The following is a 23,398-nucleotide window of genomic DNA, read 5'->3' on the forward strand; positions in this document are numbered from 1 at the left end:
GGTCTGTGCACCCTGTGGGGGTCTGTACCGGCCTGCCGGGGGGCTGTGCCGGCCTGCCGGTGGTCTGTGCACTCTGTGGGGGTCTGTACCGGCCTGCCGGGGGGCTGTGCCGGCCTGCCGGGGGGCTGTGCTGATGTCCGGGGGTCTGTGCAAGCATCGTCCGATGGGACTACAAGTCCCATCTGGCGATGCCTGCTACCATGACAGTGATTGACACATTAGCCAATGATGGGACAGTAGTAGTCCCATCATCCGGCTAATGTGTTAAATGTTAAAAAAAATACTACATACATACTACATGCATGCTACATACATACTACATGCTACATACATACTACATATATACTACATACATACTACATACATGCTACATACATGCTACATACATGCTGCATGCTACATACATACTACATACATACTACATGCATGCTACATGCATGCTACATACATACTACATGCATGCTACATACATACTACATGCATGCTACATACATACTACATGCATGCTACATACATACTACATGCTACATACATACCACATACTACATACATACCACATACATACTACATACATACTACATACTTCCCACACAGCAATGGCATAAAGTGAGACTAGGGACTTTTTTTTTTTTTTTAAGTGGCGGAGGAATACAGTGCGGAAGGATACCTACCTTCCGTCATTGGATTCCTGCAGCCCGTAGAGAACGGCGGCATCAGCTGATGCTGCAGTTCTCTACCCAAGATCGTCGTGGGACACACTCGTGGACTGCTTCGGATCGTGGGTGAGTATTTTTGTGGTTTGTTATGTTAATATTTATTCCGGAAAAGACAATGGCTTCGGGGAACAATGTGACAAGTATTGGTAAGTATGTTACTCTATGTTATATGTACTGTATGTCTATGTATGTATTGTATGAATGTATTGTATGTATGTAGTATATATGTGGTATGTATGTAGCATGTAGTATGTATGTAGTATGTATGTAGCATGCATGTAGCATGCAGTATGTATGTAGCATGCATGTAGTATATATGTAGTATGTATGTAGCATGCATGTAGTATATATGTATGAATGTATGTAGCATGTAGTATGTATGTAGTATGTATGTAGTATGTATGTAGCATGCATGTAGTATGTATGTAGTATGTATGTAGTATATATGTAGTATGTATGTAGCATGTAGTATGTATGTAGCATGCATGTAGTATATATGTAGTATATATGTAGCATGTATGTAGCATGTAGTATGTATGTAGCATGTAGTATGTATGTAGCATGCATGTAGTATGTATATGTAGTATGTATGTAGTATATATGTAGTATGTATGTAGCATGTAGTATGTATGTAGCATGTAGTATGTATGTAGCATGTAGTATGTATGTAGCATGCATGTAGTATATATGTAGTATATATGTAGCATGTAGCATGTATGTAGTATGTATGTGGTATGTATGTAGCATGTAGTATGTATGTAGCATGCATGTAGTATATATGTAGTATGTATGTAGCATGTAGTATGTATGTAGTATGTATGTAGTATATATGTAGTATGTATGTAGCATGTAGTATGTATGTAGCATGCATGTAGTATATATGTAGTATATATGTAGCATGTAGCATGTATGTAGTATGTATGTGGTATGTATGTAGCATGTAGTATGTATGTAGCATGCATGTAGTATATACGTAGTATGTATGTAGCATGTAGTATGTATGTAGCATGCATGTAGTATATATGTAGTATGTATGTAGCATGTAGTATGTATGTAGCATGCATGTAGTATATATGTAGTATGTATGTAGCATGTAGTATGTATGTAGCATGCATGTAGTATATATGTAGTATGTAGCATGTAGTATGTATGTAGCATGCATGTAGTATATATGTAGTATGTAGCATGTAGTATGTATGTAGCATGCATGTAGCATGTACTATGTATGTAGCATGCATGTAGTATATATGTGTTATGTATGTAGCATGCATGTAGCATGCATGTAGTATGTATGTAGTATGTATGTAGTATATATGTGGTATGTATGTAGCATGTAGTATGTATGTAGCATGTAGTATGTATGTAGCATGCAGTATGTATGTAGCATGCATGTAGTATATATGTAGTATGTATGTAGTATATATGTAGTATGTATGTTGCATGTAGTATTTATGTAGTATGAATGTAGCATGTATGTAGCATGTATGTAGTATGCATGTTGTATGTATGTAGCATGTAAATTTTTTTTTTTTTCTTACATTCAACACATTAGCCGGATGATGGGACTACTACTGTCCCATCATTGGCTAATGTGTCAATCACTGTCATGGTAGCAGGCATCGCCCGATGGGACTTGTAGTCCCATCGGACGATGCCTGCACAGACCCCCGAAGCCTGCACAGACCACCGGCAGGCCGGCACAGCCCCCCGGCAGGCCGGCACAGCCCCCCGGAGCCTGCACAGACCACCGGCAGGCCGGCACAGCCCCCCGGCAGGCCGGCACAGCCCCCCGGAGCCGGCACAGCCCCCCGGCAGGCCGGCACAGCCCCCCGGCAGGCCGGCACAGACCACCGGAGCCTGCACAGACCCCCTGGCAGGCCGGCACAGCCCCCCGAAAGGCCCGTACAGACCCCAGAGAGGCTGTACAAGGGCAGGAAAGGGTTTTTCTTATTCCGATACCGGAAGTCCCATAGACTTGAATGGGACTTCCGGTATCGGAATCGGCGATACCGATACTTTTTTTAAAGATCGGCCGATACCATCCGATACGATACTTTGAAGTATCGGACGGTATCGCTCAACTCTAGTTGAGAATTAAATATCCTAAGTCTAAGCGCTTCTCATGCTATTCTGAAAACACATAATACTCTATCTAGAATAGACTTGGTCCTGGGTTCGGAAGAAATATTGCACATGATGGACAAAATTGCATACTTACCCAGAGTACTATCTGATCACTCTCACATACTAACTAGTCTTGACCTCCTACCGGGTTTGAGTCTTTCTGATAATTTGTGGTCATTCAACCATTTTTGGTTACAGATTGTAGACATAGAGCCGTTCTCGCTTGCCCTCAAACATTATTTTCGTGAAAATGGTACTGGTGAGATATCGCTTAATATGATATGGGATGCTATGAAAGCCTGTTTGAGGGGGACTTTAATTCAGGGGGTCAGCAGGTCTAAGACTAAGTCTAATCAGTTTGGAGTATTTCTTAGGGAAGGTGTCCAGGCGACAGAGCATAAATACATATCTACAGGGGAATCACGAGATTTGTTGGAGTGGAAGGAGGCACAAAAGGTGTATGACTCTCACATTAAAGAAAGAGCTAATACCAAAAGATTATTTTCACAGCACAGATTTTTTTGAAGAAGGGGAGAAGGCAGGCCACCTCTTAGCAGTAATTTCTAGGGCACAGAGGGGGAATTCATTTATCGGAGCACTCAATATGGAGTATTGGTTAATTGTCCTGACAAAATTTTAACAATTTTCTCTGAATTTTATAAAGAGCTTTACATCTCTAAGTTACAATATAACAAAGAACAAATAATGTCTTACGTGGATGGTATTTCATTGCCCACACTTTCAGACACGGACAGGATTTATTTAAATAGTCCATTACATTTGGAAGAATTACAAGATACGGTTGCATCTATGCCCAATAATAAATCACTGGGTTCAGATGGCATACCTGCGGAAATTTATAAAAAATTTGGAGATGTTTTACTTCCCCAGCTCCTTAAGACCTTTCAGGGGGCGACTGGGACTGGCTCTCTACCCCCATCAATGCAGGAGGCTCTAGTTGTAGTTATCCTTAAACCAGACAAAGATCCTTTGTTGCCTGATTCTTACAGACCTATCTCTCTGTTGCCTACAGATGTTAAAATTATTGCCAAAGTATTAGCCACCAGACTGAACAGAGTGATATCGTCCCTAATACATACAGATCAATTTGGATTTATGCCCTCCAGATCAACAGCGGTAAATATTCGACGGTTATATCTTAATTTACAATTACCGGCCGACAACTCGGGAGACAGTGTGGTCTGTTCTCTTGATGCAGCCAAGGCCTTTGATTCTTTTGAGTGGGAATTTCTCTGGGCAGTACTACATAAATTTGGGCTGGGAGATTCATTTATCGCTTGGGTAAAGCTCCTATATTGCTCTCCAAAAGCAAGAATTAAAGTTAATGGCCGTCTCACTACTCCATTTCACTTGGGCAGGGGTACCCGACAGGGATGTCCATTGTCTCCATTGTTATTCACTATGGCCATTGAACCCATGGCAGCAATGATTAGATCTAATCAAAAAATAACGGCGTTTCAACAAGGAGGACTAGAGGAAAAGGTTGCCTTATATGCCGATGACACATTGCTTTTTCTGGCTAATGCATCTCATGCGCTGCCAGAGGCCATGAGGGTGATTCAGGAATTTGGGCAATATTCTGGGTTGAGGATTAACTGGGGCAAATCAGCACTTCTACCGGTGGATAATACAGCTAATACATCCAATTATAATTTTTCACAATTTAAATATTTGGGGGTACAAATTACACCACGGGTCAGTGATTATGAGAGCCTTAATCTCCTCCCCATTCTTTCTACGTTTAAGCTTAAGAAAGGTATCTGGCTACTTTTGCCTTTATCGGTGGTGGGACGAACTAACCTAGTCAAAATGATCTGGATGCCTCAATTACTATATATGCTACACAATTCACCACAATGGATCCCGCAGAGATTTTTCCATAAGATAAATTCACTATTTAGAGAGCTAATATGGGGTAAAGGACCTCCACGGATCAGATTGTAATTTTTGCAAAGAGAAAAAAGCAATGGGGGTTTGGCTGTCCCTAACCCATGGGTTTACTACACGGCAGCACAGTTACAACACATATGCAGTTGGGATGATCCTGGGGGAGGGGGAGCTCAGCGTCAACTTTTGCAACATTACTTTGACTCGGATTGTCTCTACGAGGTATTGGACTCAGGGGGTTTTGGTACAAAAACACATGAATTCCCTACTCTGCTGTTAATACACAAACTATGGGAAAAAGTTAAAAAATGCAGGATATCCATGGGGTGTCTCAGTATATTTCTATATGGAATACCCCTTCCCTTTCTAATCTCAGCCACTTGAAGGGTTTTGAGAGCTGGGCCCGAAGAGGGATACGTAGATTTGAACATATATTGGAGGGAGATAGAATTAGAGATTTTACTTATTTGCGTATGGAATTTGGGATCCAGAATTCACAATTTTACAAGTATTTACAACTTAGACACGCGTACCAAGCAGAAAGCCTCATTGCAGGAAAACCCATGCAACAGAATAAGATTATACAGCGTATTGAAAAATCCACATGAACAGCTGGGATGATTTCTCATTTATATTGGGACATACTGCATTTGGTGCTTCTGAATCATCCTGTACGTGTGAAGGAGAGGTGGGAGCGAGATATTGGTCCTATTGAGGACAATTTATGGTCAGAAATATTAGAAAGAGTTCCCGGACTCTCACTGGGAGAAGCCCATCGTTTGTCACATTTATATGTAATTCATCAAGTTTATCGTACTCCCAAGTTTTTGTTCGATATTGGAGTTAGACCCGATCCTCTTTGTCCAAGGTGTCGAACAAAGACAGCCACCCTACTGCACATGTTATGGTAGTGTCCAAATCTTGAAGCGTTCTGGAGTGGAGTAATAGGGATAATTAATAGAGTATATTCGGTTGAGCTGAGCAGAACCCCCTTTGTATGTATCCTAGGATATATAGAAGACTTGCCAACAGAAGAGGTTGGGAAGTTAGCTGTATCTAGAATGCTTTTTATGGCCAGAAAATTGATAGCCCAGTATTGGATCTCCCACCAAACCCCCTCATTGCAGAATATGTAATAAAAATAAACTGGTTAGTTAATTTGGAAAGAGGTATATATCACAAGAGAGATTCTATTTCCAAATTTGAAAAAATATGGGCATGTTGGATTGATCATTCTGGTCTTGCGTCGAGAGAGCTGATCGATCAGGTTCAGGTTGGGTCTATCCTGATACGACGATATAAAGGTGGAACAAGATTTGACTCTTACAGAGATAATTACATTATAATTTGATTTGGCTTACAATACGGAACGGAGACTTCAGATATGTAGCTCTTTAACTGAGACTTATATTTAACTGTTGTTATCTTCCTTTGTACTATTGTAACAATTTTGGGAGCGGCACTATATGTAATCAGCTATACCATGTTACCATTAAAATATTGTTTGCATTGGGGTTGTAAACTGGGGGGAAGGGGAGAGCGGGGTTAGAGGTGTATGTACCTCTATTGCGGGTTGTTGATTTCTTCGTTTTTCCTTTTTGTATCGAAAATTTCAATAAAAATTACTTTAATTAAAAAAAACCCAAATAGATTGTTTTTATCCAAGCCAACTAAGTCCCATCTATTGTAATAGAAGCAGTTATAATTAATGTTTCATGCACTTAGGCTGGTTTCACATTAGTGTTTTCTAGCGCAGCGCATCGTGTGCGTCCATGCGCATGCGCCCCTATGTTTAACATGGTGGGCACATGGTCTAGCGTTTGCACGCGATCATATGCGGTTTTTTGTAGTGTGCGCCCAGGTGCGCCAGACGCAACCTGTTGCATTTTTGGGTCCATCCAATGGATTAAAAAAAAGCATGAGCACACTTGCGCACGGAATGCAACAAAATAACACATTACAGTCTAACAGTCTAAGGGAACGCAGGCGTGCGCATAGACATGCGCACGCCTGCATTTAAAATCGCATGCGTTTTAAGAGTTAACATGGCTAGAAACTGGTTAAAACGCATGCGCCTCAAAAACGTAAACGCATGCAAAACGCATGAGGAGTTTTTTTGCATGCGTTTCTATTGCGCACGAAGCGCAGCGCTAAAAAACGCTAATGTGAAAGTAGCCTAATAAAGCAACATCAGCAGTGAAATGTGCCCATCAGTTAATGATACCATCCAGTTTAACTGATTGGGCTGACTATTTACAGAACAGTCATTGCTGTGATCTTCTGACATTCTCAGTCTAATTGTACACACAGTCCCAAACCAACGCTGGGCCAATGTCAGTGATAGAAACAGAATTAATACTGAAAATAGAGAACCTACCTAATCCAGAAATAAAAAGCAATTGTTGAGCTCCGTATCTCACAGAGTCTGATAATGTCAGGTTCACAAACGCCTTGATGTTGAGCTCATCCACCAGCTGTAGCCAGAGATCTGTTTGAGCCTGAAGAGGGTCAGAGGGCAACAAATCTGCAAATAAGAAACAAAGTAAAAAAAAGAAAACATATGTCGTAAAGTAATCTCTTTACATATGAATAGAAAATATCCATGGATGTGCAGAATAGCCAAGTCTTTAAAATGGTTGCAGAATTTCCTGGTAATAATAATCATTAAAAAGACACTGTAGAGGCCGCTGTAATGGGAACATCGGACATAGAGATGGCTATATGAGAAGACACAAAGAACCCACGCCGAAGCACTATACATGACCCCCAACATAAAAAACAGTCCTCTTTCCAGGAAACATAAGTTCCAGCTGCCAAAATTGCAGTTTTGGAAGATAGAGAGGTGAATAACTCACTTGACAACATGTACAAAATATTACACCGTCCTCTGGCCTAAATCACTAGGAATACTAATGTTAACCTCTTCTCAGTCAACTAGGAATCTTGGCATTGACTTCTTCCTTATAGATTGTAAGCTTGCGAGCAGGGCCCTCATTCCTCTTGGTATCTTTTTTGATCTATGTGTTTTTTGGTATGCTGTAATGTCTATTGCCTGTAGATGTCCCCTCTATAATGTAAAGTGCTGCGGAATACGTTGGCGCTATAGAAATAAAATTATTATTATTATTATTAGCTGAAGAGCCCAGCGCTGCCCGGGCATAGTAACTAACTACTGTTAGTTATAACAAATTATAATGATTATATATATATATATATATATATATATATAAATATATATATAGCTGACTGTAGAGCCCCGCCCACTCCACATAGCCACATTCACTATATCCCACATCGTCCCATCACCCAGAACCACCGGACTACTACCCCTAATATCCCACATCATCCCGTCACGGCCGCCGTACTACTACCCCTAATATCCCACATCATCCCTTCAGCCAGAGCCACCGGACAACTACTACTAATATCCCACATCATCCCGTCACAGCCGCCGGACTACTACCCCTAATATCCCACATCATCCAGTCAGAGCCACCGGACTACTACACCTAATATCCCACATCATCCCATCAGCCAGAACAATCGGACTACTACCCTAATATCGCACATCATCCCATCAGCCAGAGCCACAGACTACTACCCCTAATATCCCGCATCATCCCGTCAGCCAGAGCCACCGGACTACTACCCCTAAAATCCCACATCATCCCGTCAGTCTGGGGTCAGAACCAGAGCGCTGAGTGGAACGGTCCTAATTTCCATACCGGGGATCCCTTTAAGAGAGGTCTGGCGTCAGAACCAGAGCGCTGAGTGGAACGGTCCTAACTTCCATACCGGGGATCCCTTTAAGAGAGGCCTGGCTTCAGAACCAGAGCGCTGAGTGGATTTGCTCTGACTTGCATATCAATGATCCCTTTAATAGAACCCTGGGGTCAGAATCAAAGCGCTGAGTGATTTGCCCTAACTTCCATACAGGAGATCCCTTTAAGAGAGCCTGGGGTCAGTACCAGAGCATTTGAAGGCAATTACCCTGACTTCCATACCGAGGATCCCTTTAAAAGAGGCATGGGGTCAGTACCAAAGTGCAGAGTGGATTTGCCCTCACTTCCATACCGGGAATCCCTTTAAGAGAGACTGGGATCAGAACCAGAGCTCTGAGTGGATTTGCCGTGACTTGCATACCAATGATCCCTTTAACAGAACCATGGGGTCAGAATCAGAGCACTGAGGGATTTGCCCTAACTTCCGTACAGGAGATCCCTTTAAGAGAGCCTGGGGTCAGAGCATTTGAAGGCAATTGCCCTGACTTCCATACCAGGGATCCCTTTAAGAAAGGCCTGGGGTCAGTACCAAAACGCTGAGTGGATTTGCCTTAACTTGCATACCAATGATCTCTTTAAGAGACCCTGGGGTCAGAACCACAGAGCTGAGTGGAACGGTCCTAACTTCCATACCGGGGATCCCTTTAAGAGAGGCCTGGGGTCAAAACCAAAGCGCTGGATGGATTTGCCCTAACTTCCATACCGGAGATCCCTTTTAGAGGGAAGATGTGCCTATGGGATGGAGGATGTGTGATGTGAATATGGGCACGGGAGGGGGTGATTCATTTCTGTCATGTGCTCTCTGCTCCTTTTTTGGGGGCAGACAATGGCTGGGAGCTCATGTTCCCAGGGATGCTAGATTTCTCCCACCATGTCAGTGTCTGCTGAGGTAAATTTGCTCAGAGCAACCAATCACAGCTCAGCTTCTTTTCACCAACTCTGGTGAAATGAGAGATGCTTAGTGATTGGTTGCAAGGAAAACTGTTGCTAATAGCAACCAATCACAGCTCAGCTTCTTTTGAACAGCTCTGGGGAAATGAAAGATGCTTCGTGATTGGTTGGTGATACACACACACATACATACATGCAGTTTTATATATAGAAATTACCCTAGGCAACCAGGGATTTAAAGATAAAAACCTTTCACTGCCTTACACCAAAAATGGATTTGATGCAAACACTTTTAGTAGCCTTGCCCATTACGAATGTAGTCGTTAAACCTTTCACTGTCCTTGCCCATTACGAATGTAGACGTTAAACCTTTCACTGTCCTAGACCCTCAGAGATTTTGATGGTTACCCATTTAGTAACCTTATCCTTAGCCGCAGTGGGTTTATCATCTTCACCATCCTAAAGAACATGAAAACTTGCCATTAACCATGACATAATCTAATTCTATCACTGTAGCAGATATTAATCAGATTGCTACCCCAGATACATAATTAATAAACAGTGAAGGATATAAGTATTTGATCCCTTGCTGATTTTGTAAGTTTGCCCACTGACAAAGACATGAACAGTCTATAATTTTAAGGGTAGGTAAATTTTAACATTGAGAAATAGAATATCAAAAATAAAATCCAGAAAAATCACACTGTATAAATTATATAAATTTATTTGCGTGTTGCATTGAGAAATAAGTATTTGATCCCTCTGGCAAACAAGACTTAATACTTGGTGGCAAAACCCTTGATGGCAAGCAAAGCAGTCAGACGTTTTTTGTAGTTCATGATGAGTTTTGCGCACATGTTAGGAGGAATTGTGGTCCACTCCTCTTTGCAGATAATCTCTAAATCATGAGATGAAGTAGTCTTTTGCCCTTAGCAGAGAAAACATAATGTTTCCACCTCCATGCTTGACAGTGGAGACGTTGCTCTTTGGGTCATAAGCAGCATTAACTTAACCTTAAAATTATAGACTATTCATGTCTTTGTAAGTTGGCAAACTTACAAAATCAGCAAGGGGTCAAATAATCATTTCCTTCACTGTACCTTTTACTAACATAAGCTACTAGATACATTAATGGGATGGTCCGAAGGTAAAGCATTTTTCCATATCTATTTAGTCCCATCTAAGCTATTTTCAAATAAACTTGCATAAAAAAATTCCCTACTGTTCCGTAACTACACTAACTGCTTTTGTATTATTTTTCCTATTTCCTGTCTGATGATGATTTTTTTGAGTATCCCCAGTGCATGCTGGGATACTTAATGCATTATTGCATTATCAGGGGACAGAGGCTGCGGTCATTGTCACAGCCCCGCTCCTTCCCTGAAACAAAACATCATCAGTGACGCTCGTTTCAGGGGCTGGTCCCGGCTCTGTCCATGTGGTGTCTCCCTTGTGTGGGGTTTCCCTCAGTGCCCTGTGCGATAAGTGCAGCACCCGGTCTGCTTACCTAAATAGTAATAAGCTGGCACAGAGAGCAGTGTCACTATACTCGGCAGAGACCAGTGCGGTCACATGTGGGAGTGGCGCTAGAGTCCTGCACACTGGGTATATTGACACCGGCTTATTACTATTCAGCTAAGCCAACAGACCCAACGCTGTACTCATCACACAGGGCATAGAGAAACACGGCACAAGGGAGACACTACACACTAAAGTAGAGACACACAGAGACAGAGCAGGGATCAGCCCCTGAAACAAGCATCAATAAAGATGGGGGCAGGGGCAGGGCACAGCCTGAGAGGAAGCCCCCCATGACTGCAATGGGTGGGAAAGTTTTCTAAAGTGTTTTGGTCTCGGTGACCTGAATGGCTGGACGGGGTATGGGAGGAGTTTGGAGTGGGGGCATCCTGGGGTAGTGGGGAGAAAGTGCGGGAAAACCGCATTCTGCATCAGGAAGCAGGAAACATAAGACCCACCTGGCAGCGCTGAGAGTATGAAGTCCGTGGATGCGCTCATGTCCAGGCTCCAGGATGTGGCCCGGTCCAGGAGGGGAGGATGGCTTCAGTCACAGCTGTCCTCTCTCCTCAGTGCTGCTGATGGACAGGGAACGAGCCAGCGGGGCAGGAGAAACTGGCCCCCGGAGAGATTGTCACCAGAGGTGACCGCACGCAGCAGGCACAGGCTGCGGAGCCCCTCAAGGGACTCTGCGGGTGGCGTGAGTGCTGGTGGAGTCCCCCCCATAGCGCCTGGCCCAGCAGGAATCCGCCCAGCAGGCCTGCAGGCGCTGGAAGCCGGAGAGCGGGAGCTGCGCAGGAAGTACAGGCCAGGCAGGAAGGGACGAAGTCGTGGCCAGAACAGGAAGTATCGCGGGACTCGGCGGCGCCAGGTCGGCCCCCAGGCGCAGGAGCAGGCGACGGTAGGCCTGGGGCACAGTGGCGAGGAACAAAGCGGGCGGAGACGGCAACGGCGACAGCGGCCCACACGGCGGGTGCTCCCGGGGAGGCCTGCTTTGGGGGGCCTGCAAGACGGGGCGCCAGACAGTCCATGACAGCGGGCAAGTGTGGACAATATGAAGACGTCCTGCCTGGCCCCAGCACTTCGGATGCGGCAGGGGGAGCGGCGGGCAGCAACGTCCAGCTGTCTGTCAGATGGCGCTGCAGACCGGACGGGTCGGTCCAGGTATCGACGCAGGTCCCGCTCGGGTCGGAGATCACGTGCTCCTGGTGACGAGGAGGCCAGGGATGCGGGCCGGGAGCAGCGGAGAGGGTCAGATGGATCTGACTCGGGCAGCGAACACCAGGATAGCAGAGGACGTCGGGACTCTGGACATTCAGCTGGCGGGGACACAGCACCCGCTCAGCTATGCGAGTATGGTTCCATGTCATGTTTGTCGCCCACAGGGGCTGTATTTCAGGAGAGCAGGGGTAGTCAAGGGGATGCTAGGGAGCAAAGGGGGTGTAGTAGGCCTAGTGGGGCGGAAGTGCCCGGGCTGCGGGATATTTTGAACAATATGTCGCAAATTTTTAGGAGACTTGAAGGGGAAGTAATGAGGGAGGCAGCCCCATCTCCGGTGGGGGCTTGGTTAGTGGGACGGGGGTCCGGCACCCAGACAGAGGGGGAGGTGTTGCGGCCGGTTGAGTGTGATGGAAGGGCATCTGCGGGGGTATCGGTGTCGGATCAGACGGAAACGGATAAAGGTGACAAGATTAAGCTGGACGATAGGGCTAAGGGACAGGTTTACGTGTGCTTTGAGGGGCCGTTGGGGGCCCATTTAAAGAAAGAGGTGAAGGAAAAGATTTGGCGGGACGAGTACGTCGAGATATTTTCCCTCCTTCCGTTGGAGAAATTTAATTTAGATAAGGGGAAAAAGGACGACAGTAAGAAAGAGGAGGAGGAGAAGAGGAGGTGGCGGCTGATTCCGCAGACGTTTGTAAACTGGATGCAAGCATTCGCTATTTTGGCGAGTGTCGTGGGTGAAAAGTTTCCCGAAAATTGTTCGGGGCTGTTTTGCTATCTGGACGCTATCGGGGAGGCACATCGTATTTATGGGGTCAAGCATGGCTACGATACGATGAACAGTTTAGACAGAAGAAGGCGGTGCAATCAGAGATAAAATGGGATCAGAAGGATATCGGTTTGTGGCTGAAGGTGATAGCTCCAGTAAGGTATGGGCAGTCCTTTCACAGGAGCGGGGGCAGTGGCAATCAATAGGCTGGACACGAAAGTAGTGGTCAGGCAACCCAGGGAGGAAAAGAAAAGTCTGAAACGTGCTGGCAGTTTAATGACGGGCAGTGTAAGTACGGGAATAGCTGCAAGTTCAAGCACGTGTGCTCCCACTGCAATGGGAGCTCCCACGGAGCTTCAAAATGTTTCAAAAAGGGGAAAGGAAAGCCCCACGTGGGTACCGGTCAAGGGGGAGAGCCCAGTGAGCGTTCAAGATATGGCCCCCTTTTTAAATAGGTACCCGGCCCGGGCGGAAGCCAAAGTTATTTAAGAGGGTTTTGTTGAGGGCTTCAGGATTCCCCCCCGGTCATGCGGTTCCTTTTTTAGTTAAAAATTTGCGGTCTGCATCGGTGCATAAGGAAGGAGTAGATGCTAAGTTGAAAAAGGAAGTGGAATTGGGTAGTGCACCGGTAGTGGGTTTGATAGTTTCCCCCTTGGGGGTAGTGCCAATAAATGAGCCGAAAAAATTCTGTTTGATTCAGCATTTATCATACCCGAAAGGGTTGTCTGTTAACGATGGTATTGACAAAGAGTTGTGTTCGGTGGAGTATACCTCGTTTAAATACGGCAGTGCAATGGGTGCGACGAGTGGGTTTGATAGTTTCCCCCTTGGGGGTAGTGCCAATAAATGAGCCCGAAAAAGTTCTGTTTGATTCAGCATTTATCATACCCGAAAGGGTTGTCTGTTAATGATGGTATTGACAAAGAGTTGTGTTTGGTGGAGTATACCTCGTTTAAATACGGCAGTGCAATGGGTGCGACGAGTGGGTTTGATAGTTTCCCCCTTGGGGGTAGTGCCAATAAATGAGCCCGAAAAAGTTCTGTTTGATTCAGCATTTATCATACCCGAAAGGGTTGTCTGTTAATGATGGTATTGACAAAGAGTTGTGTTCGGTGGAGTATACCTCGTTTAAATACGGCAGTGCAATGGGTGCGACGAGTGGGTTTGATAGTTTCCCCCTTGGGGGTAGTGCCAATAAATGAGCCCGAAAAAGTTCTGTTTGATTCAGCATTTATCATACCCGAAAGGGTTGTCTGTTAATGATGGTATTGACAAAGAGTTGTGTTTGGTGGAGTATACCTCGTTTGATACGGCAGTGCAATGGGTGCGACGTTATGGTTTAGGGGCTCTGTTAGCTAAAACCGACATTGAATCGGCTTTTCGTTTATTGCCGGTACATACAGAAAGTATCCCGCTGCTGGGTTGTTTTTGGAACTGGGGTTTCTACCTCGACAGGTGTTTGCCGATGGGTTGCGCGATTTCTTGTTGGCTGTTTGAGACGTTCAGCACTTTTCTGGAATGGGTAGTAAGGGATGTGGCAGGTGTGCAATCTATCATTCATTAACTGGATGATTTTCTTTTATCGGTCCCCCAGATTCATCGTCGTGTAAGAATGCGTTGGCAGCCATGGTTTGGGTGGCGGAGCGTTTTGGAGTGCCATTGGCAAACGAGAAGACTGAAGGCCCTAAGACTGTTATAAGTTTTTTAGGCATAGTAATCGATTCAGAAAACATGGAGTGTCGCTTACCGGAAGACAAACTGTCACTGTTAAAGCAGGAAGTTGAGAGGATTTTGAGGTTGCGGAAAGTGACACTAAAGAAGTTGCAATCCTTATTGGGGAGATTGAGGGCGACAGCTGGTGTAAAGGTTCCGCACCATTATATCCACTTGACTAAGGAGCATAGGGAGGATCTGATGGTGTGGCAGCGTTTTTTAAGGAACTACAACGGTTGGTCATTGATGCAGGAGGAGACCTTGACCAATTTTAACTTTGAAATCTACACGGACGCAGCGGGCACTTCAGGTTACGGTGCCTACTGTAAGGGAAAGTGGAGTGTTGGGCAGTGGCCGGAAGCATGGAAGTTGTTGGGCCTTACAAAAAACTTGGCATTGTTGGAATTGTTTCCCATTGTGGTAGCTGTCTCAGTTTGGGGTCCGATGTTTGCAAACTGGAGGGTGCGATTTCATTGTGATAACGCGAGTGTGGTGTCGGTAATTAACAGTCTGTCAGCTTCATCTCCCCCTGTGATCAGATTGGTGTGGGTTTTGGTGCTTTGTTGTCTGGAGTTGAATGCTGGGATCTCTGCAGTACATGTGCCCGGTGTTACAAATTCAATAGCAGATTCTTTGTCTCGTTTTCAGTGGGGGCGTTTTCAAGAGTTGGCGCCAGGAGTGGATGCTTCGGGCATGGAATGCCCTTCTTATCTGTGGCGAGTGATTACGGAAGAGCGGGAAGATTTATTCGGGAATCGGTGTCGAACCAGACCTGGTCAGCCTATGAATCCTTGTGGCGAGTATGGCAAAGTTGGGTGTCAGAATGGAGTGGGGTGGAAAGTGAGGATGATAAGATGTTGGCGGTATTGTTTTTAAATGGAAAGGCGGCCGACGCGGGTTGGTCGGCTTCTAAGTTGAACAAATTTGTAGCGGGTTTGGCATTCGGTTTCAGATTGCAAGGATCGACGGACGTTACAAAGCAATTTTTGGTGAGACAGGCATTGCGCGTTTTCGCAGGGGTAATAAAACTTGTGACAAGCAGAGGCCTATTTCTTTCAGTATGTTGGAAGAGTTAGGCAGTATCTTGGAGGGTATTTGTACTTCTGGTTTTGAGTTGGCATTGTTTAGGTTAGCCATTTCTTTGGCCTTTTTTTCGGAGCAATGCGAATCGGTGAGTTAGTGTCCGTAGCAAGGACAAGGCCGGAGGGGTGGTGGCGGATGATGTGGAATTTTGGACGGGGGGCATTGCGTTTTGGATTCGACGTTCTAAAACCGATCAACTGGGGAGTGGCAGGAGAGTAGTGTTGGGGCGAGTTGAAGGGGCGCTCATGTGCCCACGGAGGTGCTTGGAGTCGTATTGGGTCGAGTGGTCAGGTAGAGTGGGTCCTTTGTTGTGCCATGCGGATGGCACATATTTGTCTCGTTTTCAGTTCATCACGGTTTTGAAGAAGGGATTGTTGGAGCTTGGTTTCCCCCCGGAGGTGTACGGGTCCCATTCTTTTAGGATCGGGGCCACGTCGGAGGCTGATAGTCTTGGTTTGGGGGCCGAGGTGATTAGGAGAATTGGCAGGTGGAAGTCGGATCGTTATTTATTGTATGTTCGGCGATAATTATGGTTGTTGAATGCTAAGGAATTTGTTTGCATGTTCTGTTATGTTTTTTCAGGTGGCGACCCCTTTCTGGCCTGGATATTTGGGCACTCATACGTGTATTGGGGTGCGCTACGAGCTGACGCAAGGCTGGATGGTAAGCAATTGAGTTTTAGGAGGGACCAGGTGGTGATTCGTTGGTTGGGTTTTCGAGGTATGGTGTGGAGTAGGGTGCTCCCAGAATTTGTCAAGTCCGTTCGCCTTGACAGACCGCCCGACGTTCTTGTCATACGTGCAGGTGGTAATGATTTAGGGGTCAGGCCTGTGAGGGAATTGATCAAGGACATATGTTTCGACTTGCTGAGATTGTGGATGTCATTCCCAAAAGCGTTGACTATGTGGTCTGATATAGTACCCAGAAAGAAGTGGGGGCAGGCGAGGTCTTTCAAAGGGATTAACAGGGCTAGGGTGAAACTAAACCGAACAGTATCTGGATTTGCATCTAGGAATGGGGGTATTGGAGTTAGGCATTTTGAGTTGGAAGCGGGCGACGGTAACTTTTGGTTGGATGACGGTGTTCATTTGAATTCAAATGGAATTGGCTTGTGGGCATTGGCAATACAGGAAGGGATAGAGAGGGCCTTGGTGACTTTGGGGCACTCACGAGCCTGAGGTGGTCAGGGCTGTTCGTGGTTGGCGGGGGGGTGGGGTTCTTGGAGTTGACGAGGATTGGTCGGGGAAGGATTTGGAAGTAAAATTCCCGGCAGTTTTAAAATGGTATGGGGGATCTGGCTTTTGGTTATGTGCTCTGGACGGGATTTTTACCTCGGGAGCTCTGGTGGTTAGTCTCCCAGAACGGGAGTTACGGTGCCCTCAAGCTGGGGATGGACGGCTGAGGGTAACATGGTGGTCGAGTTTTTTCCCATTGGGGTTTTAGCCAAAAGGTTTTTAGCCAGATCTTTTAGCTCCAAGAACCCTCCCTTCATATTCTGCATTATGATGACTGCTTATTGTTAAATGTTATTGTATGTTAAGAAACTTGGCCGCTGTGGCGAAAATTATCCAAAGGACTCAAGTTGTAGCGTGTTTTATTTTTAATAGCGGGAATATCGGTGGGAGTGGGGTTAGGATTGAGAGGAATGGCAAAAGAGAAGGTTGGACTCGCCATATGCGGTCATGATGCGCTTCTTTTCAGAAAGGGAGCAGGAGTTGTGACAGTGACCGCAGCCTCTGCCCCCTGATGATGCTTTGTGTGAGTATCTCATCATGCACTGGGATACTCAAACGAATAATCATCACACAAGAAATAGAGAAAATGAATACAAAAGTAGTTAGTGTCATGCGGTATTCGGTAGGGAATTTTTAAAGCAAGTAAATTAGAAAACAGCTTAGATTATGGGACTAATCAGATAGGGAAAAATACTTTGCTTTTGGACAACCCCTTTAACTCCTTCATTTCCTTAAAGCACCAGAGATATTACCATCATTCTTTCACCCCAACAGATGACCTTGGAGGAGTCATACTGGGAGATCATTTTGTGTCTACCTTCTTAAAGGTATAGTCCAGGCCTTTGAAATCATGATCGACCATCATTCATTTTGGGTCCGAACCTGCAACTACCATAACCTACTGATCAGTTTTAAGCAGGTACAGTTGTGCCCAAAAGTAATGACAACCCTGCAATTCTGTCAGATAATACTCAAGTTTCTTCCTGAAAATGATTGCAAACACAAATTCTTTGTTATTATCTTCATTTAATTTGTCTTAAATGAAAAAACACAAAAAGAATTGTCCTAAAGCCAAATTGGATATAATTCCACACCAAACATAAAAAAGAGGGTGGACAAAAGTATGGCACTGTTCGAAAAATCATGTGATGCTTCTCTAATTTGTGTAATTAACAGCACCTGTAACTTACCTGTGGCACCTACCTAACAGGTGTTGGCAATAACTAAATCACACTTGCAGCCAGTTGACATGGATTAAAGTTGACTCAACCTCTGTCCTGTGTCCTTGTGTGTACCACATTGAGCATGGAGAAAAGAAAGAAGACCAAAGAACTGTCTGAGGACTTGAGAAACCAAATTGTGAGGAAGCATGAGCAATCTCAAGGCTACAAGTCCATCCCCAAAGACCTGAATGTTCCTGTGTCTACCGTGCGCAATGTCATGAAGAAGTTTAAAGCCCATGGCACTGTGGCGAACCTCCCTAAGTGTGGACGGAAAAGAAAAATTGACAAGAGATTTCAACGCAAGACTGTGTGGATGTTGGATAAAGAACCTCGACTAACATCCAAACAAGTCAAAGCTGCCCAGCAGTCCGAGGGTACAACAGTGTCAACCCGTACTATCCGTCGGCGTCTGAATGAAAAGGGACTGTATGGTAGGACACCCAGGAAGACCCCACTTCTTACCCCGAGACATAAAAAAGCCAAGCTGGAGTTTGCCAAAACTTACCTGAAAAAGCCTAAAATGTTTTGGAAGTATGTTCTCTGGTCAGATGAGACAAAAGTAGAGCTTTTTGGGTCTCCCTCAGAGGTCATGGGTCTTCCAGCAGGACAATGACCCAAAACACACTTCAAAAAGCACTAGAAAATGGTTTGAGAGAAAGCACTGGAGACTTCTAAGGTGGCCTGCAATGAGTCCAGACCTGAATCCCATAGAACACCTGTGGAAAGATCTAAAAATGGCAGTTTGGAGAAGGCACCCTTCAAATATCAGGGACCTGGAGCAGTTTGCCAAAGAAGAGTGGTCTAAAATTCCAGTAGAAAGAAACTTGTAAGAAACTCATTGATGGTTATCCGAAGTGGTTGGTCGCAGTTAATTTGGCTAAAGGTTGTGCAACCAAACATTAGGCTGAGGGTGCCAATACTTTTGTCTGGCCCATTTTTGGAGTTTTGTGTGAAATGATCAATGTTTTGATTTTTGCTTCATTCTCTTTTGTGCTTTTTCATTTAAGACAAATTAAATGAAGATAATAATACCAAAGAATTTGTGATTGCAATCATTTTCAGGAAGAAACTGAGTATTATCTGACAGAATTGCAGGGGTGTCAATACTTTTGGCCACAACTGTACCACAGCTGGAAGTAGACCAGTGTACAAAGTCAGAACACCACAGCTCCACACATTGTATAGTGGTTGTTCTTGTGTACAGCAGCTCAGCCTCCAGGCACTAAGAATAGGTCAACAATATCAAAGTCCTGGACCACCCCTTTGACATAACCTGGATGCTATGTAGAACAGGGTGCCTTGCTGCAGTATAAATAATTACTCAGTGGGCTATAAGGCAATATTTATTGGATGCGGTTTTAGATTGCCCACTTTAGACTCAACATTAGACAGATCTGTAACTGGATATTCACTAGCTTCTAGAGCTTAGAGGGAATAATCCTACCTTACAGTGCTTTTTGGTAATCTTATTAAAAAATCCAAAATATATGCAGCAATATCTCTTGATTTATTCCATATAAAAAGCATTAGTTTCAGTTTTAGACCAGCGTGGATCTTAATTAATAGCATCATTTGCACAGTTGCTATAAGTAAATTGTGTAATATGTTTTATATGAAATTAATCACGAAAACCTCATTGTATATTTCAGTGCTGGAGGAACTATGGAAGCTCAACAGCTCAAAATATTTTCCGATAACATAATATCAAAAGCTTCTGCAGTTATACTTCTCTTACGCCCTCACATACCAATTGGACAGCTGAGGGCAAATCACCTGCCGGAAGTCTCTCTGGAACACTTGATTGGGCAAGCGTTCTGTGTTCTCTATGAGAAAGCCGCTGCCAGACTCTTTTGGCAGTGGGTTATTTCCCAGAGAACCGAGGGATTGGCTGTTGAATATCTGCCATGTTGAAGCCTTCTTCATCTAACTAACATCATTAGACAGTTGGTCAATCACGTCATTATCAGTGAGTTTGTTGGACTTTAGTCTAATGTGCATATGGGCCATGTGTTGAGAATGAACTGTACATCATCTGGCATTTCTTTTCCCTGTTACCTCCACCATACATTATTCACACAGTAATAGATTATTATCAGAGGGACCTATGTCCCCGAAGTATGATCAGTTCATTGACTGAGGTCCTGGGATCGCTACCTTTTATATAGAAGATATAATTTGCTCTCTTAAAGTGGCAACTCTGCTTAATGACTCACTAAATGTGGTCGCAAAATGAAAAGCACTTTATGAAATACAAATCCACCCTATTAATGCTCTTTCCGTACAACACTGCTTATTAACCTTAGATCTAAGTCTACCTTACAATGTCGCCATGGCAACTTGGGAGAAGTGAAGTCTCTTTTTATTCTGTCAGAATGAAAGTAATCAGTGTCCGTCCTAATAGTCAAACATAGTAAGTAAGTAGCCATGTCTCCAATGACTACTGGAGCTCTGCACTGAAAAGCAGTTGTTAACATTGCCGTTTTTGTAACTGTCCTAGCCCCACTGGACACTCACTAATGCCGGTGTTATATTGCACTTTTATAACTGAACTAGATGGAGGCCCGATGTTATCGCATCGGGAGGGTGGTAATGTCACGATGGGGGCAAGCTTTGCATCGTTGAGAAACTCTCCCCCCATGTGCTCACCCACCTATCCACTCTCTCTTTCCCCGTGTGCAGACTTCTCCCATCTGTGCTCTCTTCTTTGACCTGTCTACCCCATGTGCTATCCCCCTCGTCTGCTGTCTCTCTCCTTCCTGTGCTACGTTCTCCCCTCATGTGCTGTTCCATTTGAGCTGTCTCCCCCTTGTGCTCTGTCTCTCTCACCCCTGTGTCTGACCATGTATAGAACATACCACAGCTCCTGGGCAAGGGAGGAAGCAAAAGACAATACTGACATTACAGCAGGAGATCGCAGAGGATACATTTTGAGGTAAAATATTGTTTAAAAACAGTCAGTGAAATATTTTACCTCACAAAATGAATCCTCTGATCCCCTGCTGTAATGTCAGTATTGTCTTTTGCTTCCTCCCCTGCCCAGGAGATGTGGTATGCTCTGTACATGGTCAGACACAGACAATTTATAAAATGAACTTTCGTTCGTGGAAAAACCCCTTTAATGTGACCGGCTTCCTCTGCCTGTATACACGTCGCACATCTGACTTCGGGATCAACCGAATGATTCAGTGCACGTGCGCGGAATTCGCGCAGGCGCAGTGTGACGGTGTTCCGCTGGTGGTACCACGCAAGAGGCTGCATGAGTGTGTGAGTGACTGTGTGAGTGAGTGTGTGAGTCTGAGTCTGAATGTGTGAGTGTGACTGTGAGAGTGAGTCTGAGTGTGTCTCTGAGTGTGTGAGTGTATGAGTGAGTGAGTGTACGTGTGTGTGAGAATGTGTGTGTGTGTGTGTGTGTGTATAGGGTATTGAGTGTGTGTGTGGTGCGACGGTGTTCCACTGGTGGGACCGCGCAATAGGTTGGTACCAGCAGCAGTTTCCATATTGAGACACCCATCACTTGGATGTCCCAATATGGCGGTCGGCGAACTTCCTCCGCTTGGAATTCTGGGATACGGTGACATCTGGACAGAACAGGAAATGAAAACATTACAAGGCAATTATATAAATAGATGTGCAGAAGACACTGGTATAAGCTAACTGGCTCTAATTGCTTACATAGGAGCCCCCCTGTGTCAGCCGGAATATTAATGACAACTGTTTTTTCCAAGATAGGAGGTATAGGTGTGCATTTGTACTGGTAGTGGCCTTGCATTAAAACATCACAATGCAAGCAATATATGACTATGAACTTATGCTCCTTAACACATGACAATACAGAAAATTAAGATTTAACCTTTTGTTGAACTTTACATACCTAATTCTTCCAAACTCACATGTCCCAAAACAAAGAGGCCACTTTTTTTCAAATCGTTCGCAAAGGTGATCAGGTTTTTGTGGTTGCAGAGATTTGACACTAGCAAGAGGATCTGAGGGCGCCAGAACTTGACATGATCCTTTCGTACATCCAGCATAAGCAGGTACTTTCTCACCTACAGAATGTAGAAATCAGAGCTTCTTAGGTATATGTGTACACAATGATCTGTTGATATTTCACATACACAGAAAAAAGGTTTTGAAGGCAAAGTCTCACAAAATATTGATATGGTTTAGGTTTCTCTTTTGACTTTTTACTGCATATAGTGTTTTTTTGCAAATATTTTTCTGTTATTATAACATTTACCTTATGTTATTATATGTCCATAATCAGCATAAAACATTTTGGTAGCTTTGCAAGTTAATTTAGGACAAGCCAAGCAGGATTGGGTTAAATCCTAGCATTACAGGTCCTGATTAGGTACACCTGGATAGCGATGACTATCATGTTAACAAGGTCACATGATGTAAATGGTGAATTTCCTTTCACTGTCCTGATTAGAAAAGAGAATGAGGAAGCATCCCCTGAAGCCAAAATCCATGGCCTGTAGGAGTCACAGGACAAGTCCCAGGACTCAGGGACTTAATGGTAAAAGATACTCTGAAGATTGTAGGTATGCTAAATAGTGTTCCCTAGGAGCCAACAATCATTTTCCACAACTGGCCAGGCATAGTGATCTGTTGTGACGATCGACAAAAGTTGCCAGTTAAAAGAGCGCCTCCCTAAGGCCCAGGAAGAAAAATATGGGGAATTATCAGTTAATGACCACAGTGGAGAGAAAGTTCCTTACCAAATAGAAGAGACCCTATGAGTTGGTGGCAAAGGTTGGAAAGGTCAACTATAAAGTACATTGACCAGGGAAAAGTGCTTCAAGATATATTATAGCAACCTACTATAACCTTACAAGGATAGGGACCCGTCCGAAATTCCTTGCTTGTTGGCACAGGCAGAAACCAATATTGCGAGTGCCACTGGGGCACAAACTTTGTCACATTCCAAAAAACAGCATGGAAGGAAAAGCGTACCCAAAAATATGGCCAAGTTCTTGGAGTTACTAGGTTAAACTCATGTCTTTAAGCATAAGCCTCCGGCTTGGGACAATTTAAGACCCTGTGATATTCCAGAGGTCCATCAGAAGTGGCCCTCTGCAAACACTGTGGGTTGGCAGACCATAAAGGTGAAATCCTAGCACTACAGGTCTTGATTAGGTGCACCTGGATAACTATGACTAGACAAAGGCCACTTGATTACTGAAGAGTCAGCTGGAGAAGTTGAGCAGAGTGGGTT

The 23,398-nt window shown here is 44.5% G+C and overlaps 1 protein-coding gene across 1 annotated transcript in view; it reads right to left on the bottom strand.

The window, feature by feature from the left end:
• LOC141100699 (solute carrier family 12 member 9-like) overlaps nucleotides 1-23,398 on the bottom strand; it is a 393,180-nt gene that overhangs the window by 13,278 nt on the left and 356,504 nt on the right. The window contains exons 11-12 of the mRNA XM_073589335.1: nucleotides 22,052-22,226; nucleotides 7,126-7,272 (exon numbers count right to left, since the gene is read on the bottom strand). Coding sequence (XP_073445436.1) covers nucleotides 7,126-7,272; nucleotides 22,052-22,226 — 322 coding nt within the window. The remainder of the gene's footprint in view (nucleotides 1-7,125; nucleotides 7,273-22,051; nucleotides 22,227-23,398) is intronic.

The sequence above is a fragment of the Dendrobates tinctorius genome, unplaced genomic scaffold (assembly GCF_039654945.1).
Source record: "Dendrobates tinctorius isolate UK_male_01 unplaced genomic scaffold, ASM3965494v1 ptg000107l, whole genome shotgun sequence".
Taxonomy (NCBI): Eukaryota; Metazoa; Chordata; class Amphibia; order Anura; family Dendrobatidae; genus Dendrobates; species Dendrobates tinctorius.